The sequence below is a fragment of the Rhinatrema bivittatum genome, chromosome 13 (assembly GCF_901001135.1).
Source record: "Rhinatrema bivittatum chromosome 13, aRhiBiv1.1, whole genome shotgun sequence".
Lineage (NCBI taxonomy): Eukaryota > Metazoa > Chordata > Amphibia > Gymnophiona > Rhinatrematidae > Rhinatrema > Rhinatrema bivittatum.
Window position 1 is genome coordinate 60,237,881 of NC_042627.1, and position 15,976 is coordinate 60,253,856.

General features: G+C 44.4%; 1 protein-coding gene across 3 annotated transcripts in view; it reads left to right on the forward strand.

Moving 5' to 3' along the window:
• GABPB1 (GA binding protein transcription factor subunit beta 1) overlaps positions 1-15,976 on the forward strand; it is a 92,822-nt gene that overhangs the window by 38,714 nt on the left and 38,132 nt on the right. For all 3 annotated transcript variants that reach the window (XM_029575705.1, XM_029575707.1, XM_029575706.1), the window contains 4 exons: positions 292-459; positions 6,336-6,530; positions 9,440-9,551; positions 10,734-10,850. In XM_029575705.1, coding sequence (XP_029431565.1) covers positions 292-459; positions 6,336-6,530; positions 9,440-9,551; positions 10,734-10,850 — 592 coding nt within the window. The remainder of the gene's footprint in view (positions 1-291; positions 460-6,335; positions 6,531-9,439; positions 9,552-10,733; positions 10,851-15,976) is intronic.

Here is a 15,976-nt window from a genome sequence, read left to right on the forward strand (position 1 = left end):
TTTCACGCTGTTGTCCCATAGCATATTAAAATGTGAAGGTATAGAATATTTTAGTGGTTTTGCTTGTATCTAAGGAAGAATAAAATGCTGTCAAGTAAGAAAAATGTTGCACATTTTATTTAGTGTTATGCAATAGCAGACATAGAAATAACACCTTTGCATATTTTAATGCTTTTCTTTAAAAGTTAACGTTAATATTGTTATAAAGGTTAGAAAAACCATAAGTAAAAAACAAATAAGAATATGTTCATAATTACTTATGGTTACTTTTTGACTATTTTTTAATTACAGCTTGGAACATCTCCACTTCATCTAGCAGCACAATATGGCCACTATTCCACAACAGAAGTATTACTTAGAGCTGGTGTTAGCAGGGATGCGAGAACTAAAGTGGATAGAACTCCATTACATATGGCAGCTTCAGAAGGCCATGCGAACATTGTGGAAGTGCTACTCAAGGTAATACCTCCCATATAACCATCTGAATAGAAACTTGGAAATTATTAGCAGATAAGTGGAGAGTTAATTCAGGCCAGCTGTTAGACTCACAACTGCAGAATTATTATGCTATTGCCATTGATGGAGGAGGACTTCATAATAATTGTTTTATTTTAGATTTTGTTGACATGTTTTTCATTGGTAGCTCAAGGCACGTTTCATTTAGGTACAGTTGGTATTTCCTACTATACACTGTTCAAATACTGTATCGATACTGGAATCTGACTATCCCTTGGGTTCCTGCCAGATACTTGTGACCTGGATTGGCCACTGTTGGAAACAGAATACTGGGCTTGATGGACCTTTGGTCTGACCCAGTATGGCAAGTCTTATGTTCTATGTTCCTTGTCCCGAGAGGGCTGTCAGTCTAAACCCAAGACAATAGAGGGTGAAGTGATTACAAGGACATGAACCCTGACTTCCCTGGTTTTCGGCCTGCTGTTCTTAACAACTATGTTACCCCTTTACTCCCATTATAATTATTGATAACAGGAGAGGAAAGCGCTGAACAAAGTAAGTGTAGTGTAGTCCACTATGTCCCTACTGTTTGGAGATAAACTAAATTCTCCTAGGACAAGCAGGACGGTAGTCCTGATACATGGATGACATCATCGGATGGAGCCCGGCATGGAACTTTGATCTCAAATAATCTAGAGCTTTCAGCATGCCCTACTGAGCATGTGCAGCTGTAGTCATCACCCTGCCCCCTATTGAGAGTCCTTCAATCTCTTCTTTTCCGCAGCGCTGTCGTCTCGCGGTTGTGGAGCTCGTGCTCTTTTTTTTATCAGAAAATGTTTTTTCACAGTATTCAGCTTTGTTGTCTTCTTACAGTTTTGTAAGTGATTTTTCCTAGAGCTGTAGCTCTATGCTTTCTTGTAGTTTTATTCTTTATCCAGCTGTCTGCCGGCCGCATGGTGTGCGGCCAGCAGAATCTGTTAGTCAAAAAAAAAACAAACATCCCTACTCCTGCAGGTTTTGTATTTGTGTCCTCTTTTTGTTTTTAATTTTTTTCCACAGTGCTGACAGGACTGGATTATGCAGTCCATCGGTGATCCGTGTAGGCTGCTGAGCCTTGGGACCCTGAGTTCTACCCGGGCTGGAGTTCCATGGCGGTTCACTGATCGCTCGGCATCGGTTGATTCAGACGGTGGAAGGATCAAGGACCATGCTGCTCCTATGAGGGGAGAGCTGATCCTCCCCATGTCTCAAGGACATGGGGAGGATCAGCCCTGGATGATGTTGCCTTCTCTTCTGCTTGCCAGCCTTGACAATGCAATCTCCCTGGGAGAGAGGCTGCACGGAGCCTGGGCTAGCAGCTTGCTGCAGCACCTCGGTGCCAAGCCCATGAATGGTTGCCCATGTACAGCTGTGACCAGCGCATCATACGGTCCCGACATCAATGCGAGGGATGAATCAGAGACTGGGCCCATCTTTGGGTGCCATGGTCCCTTTGACGCCATCGAGGTCCAGGTTCACAGTCGTTGTGTTGAGGTGCGTGGCCACCCATGATGCCATGGTGGCCTTCTGTGCCGTGAGCATCGGTGGAACTGGAGTCTTGCTGCACCGATTTGGGCATCGAGGCCTTGATGCTCTCAGTGCCATGGTGCCATGATGCCGTGTACTCGATGACACGGTGCCTTCAATGCCACAGTGCCCTCGATGCTTTGGTGCACTCAATGCCATAGTGCTCTTGATGCACTCGATCCCTCGGCAAGGTGCCCTTGCTGCACTCAGTGCTATGGTGACCGCGGTACCATCGAAGCTGCTGTGCTCTCAATGCCCATGGTGCTCTCAATGCTCATAAGGCCCTCTATGCCATCACTGCCCTTGATCCATCAAGATGTGTGCATGGCCACCCTAGGAGCTGGCAGGGTCGAAGCGATGGCAGGCTCTCGATGCTGTCAACCCCACTAGGTTGTCGAGGTGCACAACCTCTGTGCCAGCATGACATCAATGCCATTGTGATGTGGGGCTGCCCCAATACCATTGATGCCCTAAAGGCCATCGAAGTGTGGGGCCACCGGAGAGGCCATCGGACAACTGATGCCTCTCATTACTGCCTCGACTACGTCGAGCCCCACCGACCAGGCACCGGATTCGCCATTGAGCTCCCTTGTCACCTCTGTGGCCGTCGACCACCGGGACTCTCTGAAGCCCCCGAATGGCCCTGCAACCCTCGCGGGGGGGAGGCCAAGGGTTCTTGGCCTCTTATGGATCGAGCGCAGGGTTCGCCATCTACTCAAGGTGTCCTGGAGTGCTGGTGCATCTGTATACAGTGGCTCGGTGCCCTCAGGGCTCCTGGATGGTGTCCACTACAGAGCACTGGGAAGCTCAGAGCTGTCCCTTCAGCCGATGATCCCAGTGTTGGGGGCCCCGACAAGATGCACACATCATCAATATTAATTGGCGCAAGCGAAGTTCTCATCAGCCGTAATGCTTGCGAGGCCATGGAGCTTGCAGCATTGGACGAATCGGTGAGATGAGGGGAATTGCCTTCGGCACTGACAGTCGACGGTTCCTTTTGATATCGATGACCTGTCGGAGGGCTGCAGGGCCTCTCCCTGCAGACGCCCATTGCTTATTTGGTCCATACCTTCGGGCGACGGGGCCCCTGGGCAGTCAAAGTTTGTGGGCACCTGTGGCGCCAGGAATAGCACTATTTATCGGCAACAACTTATAGATCGCAGGACATGTCCACTTCACTGCAGTCGTTCCCTGTGGGACTCACAGGTGAGCCAGTTCTGCCGCAGTTTCGATGGCCCCCCCTCCCCCCCCCCCCATCCCAGAGCATTCTCAGGTACTGAAGGGGGCGATGCTATAGACTGCCAGCTTCCATCATGCCTTACTCAGAGTGCCAGTGGTGCTGGGGACGCTGTCGTCACACTGTCCTCTCCACTCTGCTGCACGCCCGACTATGCACCCTTTCAAGGTGTGTCCCTGTTTTCCGTTCCCGAACAAGGGATGACACTGCTCTGACTGGCGCCAGCCCCGAGAATAGTCGGGATTAGCACTCTCCTTTGGGCGCTCTAAGACGTAGCAGGTCTAACCACAAGGGAGCCTGTCCAGTGTTGCTCCCCAGTAACCCTCAAGGTTTCCCCCTGTTCGGGAGTCACTTTGGAATCTGCTGCACTTTTTAGGCGTCTTCCTTAAGGATCGCTATCGTCCGTCATTCTTGCCTGTGGAGCCCTCCTCCTCCTCTGTGAGGAGAGTTTCAGTCCATCAGCTGGGCGATTGTGCCTTTCACCCTTTTGCCATGTCCATGGCTGAGGGAGTTGGGGGCTGAGTACCCCGCAACAGATGCACTACCCTTTGCTTGCAGTAGCGTGCAAGCTGTTCTTCCTCCTTTTTTCAGGATCACGCTGTCTGCGGACAGAGGAGTCCTGTGTCATGCAACCTTGTCCATTGCTGGGCCACATGCTTTCTTAGGAGGGGAAGTTTCTCCCCTGGGGCAATCGCTCTTTTTCCACTGTTTCAAGAAGACTGAGGGCTCCATCTCAGTGGGTTACTCCCTCTGGTTTTGGCAGAGAGTTGTTCACTTGGGGTAGATAGACAACTGGGCAACTTGTGCTTAGCCCGGCAGTCCGCAGGTCTGCCTCCTTGTGTTTTTTACTCCTTCCAATTTGATTGTTGTGGGGAGGGGAGGTAAAGCCAAGGCGCCCGTGGTATATCTCTGTTTACCTGCAGGGAAGGATACACCATGTTTTTCCGCTTGTTTTCGCCATTCTCTGGCCAATACTGCCTTAGGGGTAGTTTTTAATACCTACACGCGGGGGTCCATGTGCGCGTGCACATGGATGCCCGATTTTATAACATGCGTGCATGTTATAAAATCAGGGGTCAGCGCTCGCAAGGGGGTGCACATTAGTGCAACTTGAGCGCACCGAGGCCCGTGGCCTTCCTGACTTCGGAGTGGCCTGGGAGGGAACTTCCCAACCCCTTAACCTAACCTCCCTTCCCCAACACCCCCCGGACTTTTGTCCTACCTTCTACGCCTGCCTCTGGGCAGATTGCGCACACCGGCAGCCTGCTGGCACGCAATCCCCTGGCACAGCGGCAAATGGCCGCTGTGCCTGGAGCCTCTAACTCCGGCCCCTTCCCGCCCCTTTTTCGAAGCCCCGGGACATAAGCGCATGGTTGGGCCTTTCTAAAATAGGCCTGGCGCACATAATGCCTCCTACGCGCATAAATCCTCCGGATTTGCGTGCCTAGGCATTTTAAAATCCGGCCTTTCATTTTTCTCATTCTCTAGGTTGCCCAAAGGGTCTTTCTGCTCTCCTTGTGATCCTGTGACAGGATAGATGAACCTGTTCTGACAGGTTATCTTGAGTGAACTTCAAGCCTATCTCATCTCCCTGCTCAGGAGTTTTGGGCTACAGGTCTGTTTCAGGGATTGTCTCTCATCCCCTGAAATCCTTAACGCTGTCCTGTGCGGACAGCTAGGTCTCAGACCTAGCTGTTCTGTGCGGACAGCTAGGTCTGATACTTCGGCATGCAGTTTCTGTCCCAGACCCTGCCGTAGTTTGCTGTTTATTTTTTCAAGCGTGGTGTGGGTTTCTTCTGCCCATTCTACCTACCAGCCAGACCTTTTGCTGTCAGTGGTTGACAATCTCTTCTGGAGGGCTCTCTGACCCCAGTTTGTTTTTCGGTTGTTTTTTTCACACCAAAGGAAACTGTTCGGTTTTCATCCTAGAGTTTCTCTTGTTTACATCTCTGGGTCCTTCCTGTATCCAGGAGGATCTAGATCCACTGTTTTTATCAGAAACCCTGCTTGTACTGGCTTCAGCGATGCACCGTTGCTTCTGTTTGCACTTGCATCACTCCCCTGCCTCAGATATCCCTGCTAGTCATGAGGGTTTGTGTCTGTCTTTTTCTTGGCTTTCTTTGAGGAACCCAACTCTTCTACAGCCTGATGGGTCGGCTGCCTCTAAGGAGGGAGCTAGTGCAATAGCACTGTGCGGTTTAACGCTTTGTCCTGCTCGGACAGCCTGGAGCTAGGGATTCGTCCATGTGTGAGGACTACCATCCTGCTTGTCCTAGGGATTCTCCTAGGACAGCATGATGTTAGTCCTCACGAAACTCTCCCGCCTCCCCTGGGAGTTGGTTTCTCCATGTATTAGCTATATCATGGACTGAGGGACTCTGCCTAGGGAGCAGGGTGATGACTACAGCTGCACATGCTCAGTAGGTCCTGCTGAAAGCGCTAGATTCTTTGAGATCAAAGTTCTGTGTCAGGCTCCATCCGATGATGTCACCCATGTGTGAGGACTAACATCCTGCTGTCTTAGGAGAACACCTGTTACAGGTAAGCAACTCTGCTTAGTTGTGAGGGGTGGTGAGGTTTTCAGAAATGGTGAAATCTGGTTTGAAGTAACATTGTTATTAGATCCCAATTTCCCATTAAGCCTTAAAATAAGACACAATGCTGAAATACTATTGTTATGATAATTTGCACAGAAATATCTACACACATTTAAAATAATTGCAGTTGGCATATGCCTGGTACAGGAAATAAGTCTTATTTTTACAATTAATTATAATCAGATTCTTTTAATTTAATTTATTTTAGCATCTAAAAAGAAGACTTGATTACACCAACATTGATTACTGATTTTACAATATGTATCTGCAAGTGAACTTAAGATTTCTTCAAAGTCGTTTCTGATGTGCTTGTTCTGTGTAGAGCACAGGAAATTGAATGGTAATTTGTAAGGCAGTGTGGTTGCAGCCATATGAAATAATGCTGTATGCTGTTATTATCTCAGATACCAGGTTATTTGCAATATTACTTGGTTGTTCAAACAATCTGTATTGCTGCTATATGTCCACTATCTTTGTAGCATGGTGCTGATGTCCATGCCAAGGACATGTTGAAGATGACAGCTCTTCACTGGGCCACGCAACATAATCATCAAGATGTTGTTGAACTTTTAATCAAATATGGAGCAGATGTCCACTCACAAAGTAAATTTTGTAAGACTGCATTTGACATCTCTTTGGACAATGGAAATGAAGATCTTGCAGAAATACTACAGGTAACTTCTGAGTTGACATTCAGACCTACTATATAGTAAGATATTTGCTATTAGGATACTTTATCTCCATTTTGGGTTTGTATTTTTATATTCATCTGAAAGCTGATGTCTCTAAAGCTGTTTGTCTTCCAACAGATGGCACATTTTAAAAAATATTGTATCATGCATGTTTACACTGATCACACAGCATTTTACTTAAAAACAAAACAAAACAAAAAAAGCCCAAAACTAATACTGTTTAAAATATCTGCTATTCTCTTTCTCTGCAAGGTCATTGTGTAATACTAAACAAAATTAGAGTTGGACAACATCCTATATTTATTGATTTATATTCCACCTTTCAGGTGGAATATAAATCAATTACATAGGGCATGTGCCACTTAAAATGCTTTATCTCTTGCCAGAGTGTGTTAAGTTTTCACAATCATAAGATTCCATACTATACAGTTCATTTTCAGTGGATGGGGAGAATGGATTCATCCAATTGAATGTGTAAGCAATTTACTAAACTTATTGCTAATGGTGCCAAATATGATTGTTTAAATGAACTACTTTAGTACGTTTTCAGGTTAATTATAAAATAATAGCTGATAAATTGTGTCCTAGAAGACTCACAGAAATCCTGAGATGAAACACCATTGTGGTGACTCATCCAGGAAAATAAAAGTACAAACTGGAACAGAAAGACAGTCATTTACTTCACACATGAAGCATCTTGTTTACAGCACTGAAGCTGTGAAAAACACCACATTTAGGCTTGAATTTAAGAGTTATTTTCATCTTTTTAGAATGGATAAGTTTGGAAACTAATGGGATAAATTATTTACAAATAAAAAGTGAAAAAGTTGTGCTGTTATGGTTGATTTATGTAAGTTTACTAGAATCCCATAAATAGCTTCAGAATGTCCAGTTGTTGATTCAATATCATTAACTTAAAAGGTGAATTTTCAAAACGCGCCTAAAGAAGAATGGGATCTGAGGGTGATCGTATCTGATGATCTTAAGGTGGCCAAACAGGTGGATAAAGTGACGGCAAAAGCCAGACAAAAGGCTGCATAGGGAGAGGAATGGTCATGAGAAAAAGGGAGGTGATATTGTCCTGTCTAGAGCTTCTAGGAACTATGCTGGAAGCGTACAATTCCATCATAGCAGTCTAGCAACGGCAGAAGCACTGGGCCCGGATTGCGGTGGAATGCTATCGCGATCCGAGCTGAAGAAAAACTCCCAATGCAAGGTACATGGGTGGGAGGGAAAGGGTTGGGGTGGATTCCTGGAGAGAAAAAGGTTTCCTAAAATAGACAGGAACCAGGGGCAAGGGGTGGAGGAGGGGGAGAGTCCAGCACTGACCACCAGCCCTAATATTTTTTTTAAATTGAGATGGGGTGCTTTGGGGAGGAGGTGGCAGGCTCGGCCCAGCAGGGAGGAGAAGGACTCGTTAGGGCCTGTAGGCCCGCAGTCCTTTTTTAAATTAATTTATTTATTTTTAATAGGATTGCTACTTAACCGCATATCTTCTGAAGATATCCATTTAAGAGACAGGTTATCTGGCCACACAAGACTAGATAACTTTACACTTTCTCCAAAGCAGGTCTAATGTTATACGGCTAGCTTAAGAGCTATGTTTATTAAGCATTTTTCTATGGACACAAAATGGGAAAAAAACTTTTAGTAAATAGACCCTTTAGCCAGTTATACTTGAAAATTGTCTAAGTTAGTTGGATAATATTATCATGCCCCAGAATGTCCCTTTGTTATCTGGCTATAAATTAGCCAGATAGGTGGCTGAATATCCCAAATCTTGCCATTTAGATGGATAACTTATGAATTATCCATCTAAATGGCTTTTGAATATTGACCTCGCCATATCCAGCTTTTCTGCAAAACAATAGCAAAAATTATCCTTTTTACTTTGCAAGAAGAAAATTAGACTAGGGAATATGTTTTTTGAGTACTAAAATATATCAAAGCTACTAAATGGATAGTGGCAGTAGCAGAATCTCAAGGCAAGATGTGGCAATCACAATTATCTATACGTGTAGCAAAATGTTGAACCTTTAAATACAGGGCATAATCCTGTCGTAAAGTACGACTTCCACATGAATCTGTGGTAGTCAAATCAGCTCTGAAGAAAGCAAAGCATTCCAAGATTCATTCAAGTTCTCCTCTTGGCAAAGATGTGAAAGTACTAGACAGAATAGCAGAAATGTTGTTAATATCAAGAATAGCTGCAGATCAACTGTACACGATCCAATATATGTAAAATTTGTTGCAAAAGCTACAGGACATGACCAGTTTTACCTCTAAGGATTAGGTTGCTTGTAAGCAAAAACGTTTGGTTACATTACCCTGTGAGCACTACAGTCTTGAGCTGAGGATTTCAAAGTATTGTCATTTATGACATTCAGATTCTTTTCCTAGGTGGTAACTCCTAATATGGAACCTAACATCGTGTAACTACAGTGTGGGTTACTTTTCTGTATGTGCATCACTTTGCACTTGTTCACATTTCATGTCATCTGCCATTTGGATGCCAGTCTTCCAAAAGTATGAAATAACCCTTGGTGGGCCAGGTTAGGAGTATACTTAGTTAAAGACAATTTTGAAGCATCTCTGTTTCTATTTCTGGCACTTCAAATTTTTGTTTTTGAACCATGCTAAGCAGAGGTTTACTAGTCCTGGATAGTCTTGAATTTTCCCAAATAAACGCTGTACATAATTTGATTTTGTCAAATTTTTAATATCTGCCATTATTCACCGAGGCCCAAAATGACAGAAGTAAATTTGAGCCTTCTAATGGGAATGTATTATGCCCAAGAACATAGCACATGCTTTTGTTACAGAGCACATTTGTAAAGATGGAACTTTTATGAATGCTTATACTACAATTTTTGTTCTGTTTTGTTTTCTAGATTGCTATGCAGAACCAGATTAACCCAAATCCAGAAAGTCCAGAAACTGTTACAATACATACAGCAACGCCGCAGTTTATCATTGGACCTGGAGGAGTAGTAAATCTAACAGGTCTGGTATCTCCACCAAATTCATCAAGAGATTTCCATTTGCATATAGGAAAGCTGTTAGGATTTTGATACTCTAGTTCAGTAGTGTTCACTCCAGGCATACTGCCCCCATTGTATGCAAGTCTTTCTCATGCATATTCATTAGGGATACCCTCGAGGGCTGAAACTGAATACCACTGCTCTAGTTGATATTCATCAGGCTCTGAAATGACAGGTAGTGTAAATAATGATACGATGACAGCAGTTTTTGTTACAGGATGTATCAGTTTGAAGTGTATCCAGAGCATTCATGAGCTCAGGCTTAATAGCTTTTATTGCTTCACACTTTTATTTTTAACAGACTTCAAAAGGTCAATGGATGAACTCCCAAATTATCCATCTAAATAACTAGTTTTGAATATTTCCCTTTCTTCCCCAGCTAAAAGTTAGCCAGGGAAGTCTTTATCCAGCTAAGCTTTAGCCAAATAAGAGAAGGGCATGTTGGGGGCGTTCCGGGGCAGGATTGAGTTAGCCAAATAACTTACCCAGCTATATCCATATAGCGGCTGGGGGTCAATGCCGGTCTCTCCCCTTCCTCCCACGTCCCCTCCTTCCCCCAACCTCAGCCCTTACTCTCCCAACCTTCCTGTTCCTCAAATGTATGATTTTTCTGCAGCCTAGATTGTGGTAACCTTCTATTCTGACCCAGGCCTGGTGCTTCTGGCATCGCCAAGCAGCTATGATGGAAGTACAGGCTTCCACCTTACCGCTTCTAGGAGCCCTGCTATTGAGCACGTCTAACTTAGATGTACAACTTAACTGGCTAAGTATGAATATCACTACTTAGCAGGATAAGTTATCTGGCTAAGTTCGCCACCCCACCCACAAAGTTCTCCAGCTAAGAGATAGCCGAATAAGTCACTTATCTGGCTATTTAATGACCGCTGAATATAAGCAGATATTCAGCAGCTGCTAGATAGTCGGGTAAGTCCTTATCCGGCTATCTGTGGCTGAATACTGGGCCCCTAAATTTTTAGCTTCTAAATTTTGTGAATTTTCAGCTGAAAGTTTAGGAACCTGCTCAGCTGAAAATAAGAGCCTAACTTAGGAATCTAATTGGGAGGTCTAAATTTAGGAGCTCTGCTTTTTTTTTTTGAATATCAGACCCAATGTTTTTAACTTGGTTTTTTTTTCCTGTTCCTAGATGAGTCTGGAGTGTCTTCCACAGTACAGTTTGGGAACTCATCAACATCAGTACTTGCTACATTAGCAGCTTTAGCGGAAGCCTCAGCACCGTTGTCTAATGCATCAGATACACCAGGTTAGAAAACATAGCATAATGTTTCTATTATGGAAGGTGGCATAATCTATTTATTTATTTATTTATTTATTTATTTTAGAGTTTTTCTATACCGGCATTCGTGATTAAAAATCACATCATGCCAGTTTACATATAACAGGGGGTGTGAACACAGAAATGGAACATTAACAAGTGCAAAGAGTTCGTAAAGTTACATTACAACAAGGTTCATATAACTGGGTAGAGAATTAGAGTAAGATAACTGAGCAGTTAGGATTAACTATTTACATTATATTGTGCAGTCTCTTATAAGATGTTGCTGTCATTCAATTGGGATCAGGGAAGGCTTGCTTAAATAGCTTATCTAGTGATAAGAATCACTGAAGATGGAGTTAGGAGAGTGCCTCAGCTAAGACACCTTTGCATATCAAGATTTCCTTTATTATAACCAGGGGTTGTTATAAAGAGTTTGTTTATAGTAGGAAGTTCAGCTCTTACAAAGCATTCTAATCTGGACACCTTACAAAATGAATATAAAAATGGTATAAAATAAATCATTAAATGAACCAAAGAAAAGAAACTGAAAGAAATGTAAAAGATAGTAAACTGAATGTAAGGTGTTAGCATTACACAGAGTAGGTTCTAGACGAGCAAATGCTTGAAGACAAGAATTTGCCGTTTTGTAGTAGTACAAGAAAAGAGTACAAGACTATGAATGAAGTGAACAAAGTGCAAAATAGCAGTGGACGAGTGGAGAGAGAGTGAGATGCAAGGCTATAAATGAATTTGTGAGCATCAGAAGTTTATGTTGCACTCGGCGACCTCCGGGTTAACCCTGCGAAATGCCGTTCTCACCTCAGTCACCAGGCCGTTTCCCGATGCAGCGAAATGCCATTAGCAAGATGCCATGCTCTAGTGCTATCAAACACATCATCACCTCATGTGGCAAGACGGCACCGGGCCCATCTAGCCACACGTCTCCTTGGCTGCACACACGCCCGACCTCCTGACGTTTAAAGGACCTACAGCTGGAAAAGTCCTACAGCGCCCGCTGATGACATCAGACACCAAATCCTATCAAGGGCTCATCCTGGCTTTCCCTTTTTGCCTCGGCAACAAGTCCCACTAATCCTGGAGTAGAGAATGTTGCTTCAGTGTCTTGTCTTCAGTGTTCCTCGCCTACCTGTGCTTTTCATCACCTGATGCTTCCTGCCTATCAGTCCCCTTCCCTTTGGATGAATACCGGTTTGACCTCTCCTCGTCACTGGTTACGCTTGATCGCAGCCAGCCCCTGACTTTGGCCTGCCACTGGATATGCTTGACCGCAGCCTGACCCTAAGCTTCTGCTCGCTACGGATATGCCTGACCGCTGCTTGTCTCCGACCACCTTTGCCACCTAAGACCTGCCGGCCCTGGTACCCAAGGGCTCAATCTGAGGGGAATGAGGGCTGGTATAGGCGAAGCACCAGTTGGATCTCTGCCTCGTCCAAATCTGCCTTCCGTTGGCGGGAACCTGCTGGGCTCCTCCCTACAGGTTGAGCCAATCCTGCCTCGGCCCAAGAATCCACTAGCGCAACAGTTTAAACATAGTGAAAAAATTACCAGGCCATCAATGCAAACAGATCAGCTTTATATATGTAAGTATGACTTTCATTTGTTCTAATTCAAGTTTTCTGTTACAAAGAGTTATTACATTGTAAACATGTTGCTTAAACAGATAAAGAATTTGGACAACTTAATTTTCATATCATATTTACTTATAACCTACAAATACTTTGGTCTTATCCACCCTTTGATGTGGCAGAATCTCTCTCCGTTCCCTCATCATCAAACATCCCTCCTTTAGTCCTCCTTTAATGCCTAGTATTACTGGAAAGATTATCTATTCTATTTTTTTTTTCAGTTTGAAAAACTTGATATACATTGAAAGTAGGTTGCAGCTTCTTAGCAGTTCACTTAATGAAAAATACTCAAGATAGCTCTGGCATGCTCAGCCCAAAGTATGCCAGAACTTTACTAGTATAGTGAAAGCTGTATTTTTTCAGCCTCTGACTAATCATTAAGGAGGAGAGGGATATGTCCAGAGCCTTTCTCTTGGAGCTAAATTTAATTTCTCCATCAACAAACGGGGCTGATGACATGGGTGACATTATCACACAATGCCTAACAGACATCTTTTTCTGAGTTCAGTAGAGCTTTTGCCCTAATGAGCATGTGCGGGAGTCCCCATGTGAGGGCTGCCTCGTGAGCCCCTCAGTCAGTTTTCACCTCTTCCTTTTCTTGGAATTAATCACTTTTGTGGGGGTTTTTCACCCCTCCTTTTTCTCTTATGCTGCCTTGGCAGTCCCTCAACAGCACTTTTCAGTGCTATCAAAAAAAGATAAATATAAGGAAAAGAGGAAAGATGCCCAGGTCCAAAAAGCCTGCAATCAGCAGCTTCAAAGATTGCATCTTGGGCACAAAATGTCTCTTACCAACAGACACGACCCGTGCTACAGGTTGCTGCGGTCATATCATATCTCCTTCAGTTGCTACAATTGTAGCGGGAAGTCCCCCAGAACTCAAAAGAACAGGGCCTTCAAGATGGCCGAGCTCTAGGGTTTCTTGGAGCACCTATTCTCATCTGTGGACTCCACAAGGGGTGAATCTAGCAGAGCCTACCCAACTGCATTGTGACTGAGTGGTTCCTGGAAGTATCGCGCCTCAGATTCTTCGGCTCAAGTGGAGCTCAAGAAGTAGACACGGGACTCCTCAGGAACATCAGCATGGGATCCCAGTGCACCGACCAAACAGTAGCTCTCTGTCTCCAGATGAAGTTCTCAGTGAAGGCAGTACACTCAGGTTTGATGCTATTGAAGCCAAAGGACTTGGTGTCATCCAAGCACTGGATCTGTGTATAGTTGGTGCCGACAAAGCATAATCGGTCAGTGTGGTCAGCGCCATCAGCACAGAAGATCCTGGCCATCAACAAATACTCCCGTTACAGTGGCACCATCGATACTGAAGTACAAGGCATTGGCGGGATTATCCTCAGTGCAATTAGCACAAGGAAGTTACCGACAGGAGTTGGACCAGAAGGTGATGCAATACTGCCCCTCATCATTTTTGGCTAAAAAGTTACCATCTCTTCCCACCTCTTTTACCTGGACTGCAAGCCTAAGGAAACCCTTTCAGTGGTTTTGGAGAGAGGCTCACAGCCCAGAATATCGTTTTTGGAAACTCCAGCTCCCGAATGCTCCACCTGATCACTCCTGGCCTCAGCGATCTGTACCCAGGAGGTTCCGTCAGGAGCTCCTCTTCACTCATACCACCATAGGGATATCAGTCAGGAGACCAAATGGTGGACTTGTTTAAGGTGTTTTTTGCATCTTTGGCTGCCAGTGACGAGCAGAGGATTCTGTATCCTGTCCTATCCCAGGTGATGTGTGCCATTCCTTAAGTAAGAGACCCAGGGGCTGCCATCTCGGAACAGCAGCTACCTCTTCTTGGGATTAGCCCTCAAGAGTCGGCACTATCTACAATATCAGAGAGACAAAGAGGAACATGGAGTGGGCAGGTCCTCACCATCCATAGAAACTTATGTTGTCAAGATCATCAGGGTCCTTGCTCATTTCCCCTCTGTATCATCAGGACCTTGGGTAAGCATTCTGCCCTTGTCGGACTCAGAAGAAGGGTCAAGTGATCCCCTGCCTGATCCATTCTTCTCCACCAGAGGATCTTTCATATTCAAAGTTAATGGATACATTGTGCATTAATGGCCTTTCCCAATCTCCATGTCTTAGAGACTCAGTCTGAGCCAGTAGCCCTACTGGTCCATAAAATCCTTCAAACTAGAATGTGGAAGAATAAAGCTTCTTACCCACTAGTTGCAAGAAAGCTAGATCTTAGATATAGAGTACAGCAGTCCCTGGGGTTTGGAGTGGCTCAGCTGCCCCATCAGTCGATGGTAGTGGATTCTGTTCTAAAGAAGGCAAAGAAAAAAAGGATCCTTTGCCAGGAGGTCAGTCATGGAGCCTATCTTCAAGTGACATACTTCCAAAGTATTTCCAACACTCTGGTGGATCGTCTCAGTAGAACCTCATGAGTGGCCATTGGATCAGGAAATGGGGTCAGTTGTCCATAGACCTCTTTGTATCAGAGATCAGTCAGAAGATTGAGAATTTTGCCTTATTCTTCCAAGTGAGTCCAGATTTGTACCAGACACCTTTCTGCTCAGATGTAATGTCGATCTGCTATATGTGTTATCAGTGCTCTCATTAGTAGCTAGAACAATTCAGAAGGTGACATAGGACTGAACAGAAATGATACTCATTTTTCCAGCCTGGCCCAGACAAGTATGCTTCTCCTATCTGATTCAGCTCTCTGTTGATCTTTCCATTCATTAGGGAATCACATCATCATCCCTTGACCAGGAAGACGCTACATCATCCCTAGCTGCTTCATCTCAACCTGACAGCATGGAGATTGAGCGCTCAGTGATCTCCCCATAGCTTTACTCAAAGAGGTAGAAGATATCTTGATCCCTGCGAGGAAACCATCAACTAGGATGTTGTAGGCTTTTAAGTGGAAGAAATTCCTTACTTAGTGTCAGTTGGTTTTCGCTAGAACTGTTTGCCTGATCTCCTTCAAAACTTTTTCTCCCTGTCTTTCTTAGGCCTTTGTACATCTTCTGTGAAGATACACCTAAGTGATATTTGGCTTGCCACTCTTATGTTGACAGGAAGCTGATCTCAGCTCATCTTCTAGTCTCAAAGTTCATAAAAGGGCTGTGGCATTTGAAGTCTCCAGTCTCAAAGTCTGTAGCTCCATGGAATCCCAGTGTTGACCTTACACAGAAGATGAAACATCTATTTGAACCTTTGAACTATATTCCACTGAAGTTTCTCACATAGAAAGTGATATTTTTAGTTGCTGATCTTACTTGTGGCTTTTCACAATAGGGTGGTGCTGTGTACTCATCCAAAGTTCCTTCCAAAAGTTGTATCTACATTCCACATCAATCAGAATATTGTGTTAACAACATTTTTTCCAAAACCATATGCTCGCAAGTGGGAGAAAGCCCTGCAATCATTGGTTTGTAAGATGGCTATAACTTAACTACTTGCAAAGAATTTAGCTGCATCGATGGGCATCCCAACTTTTCATAT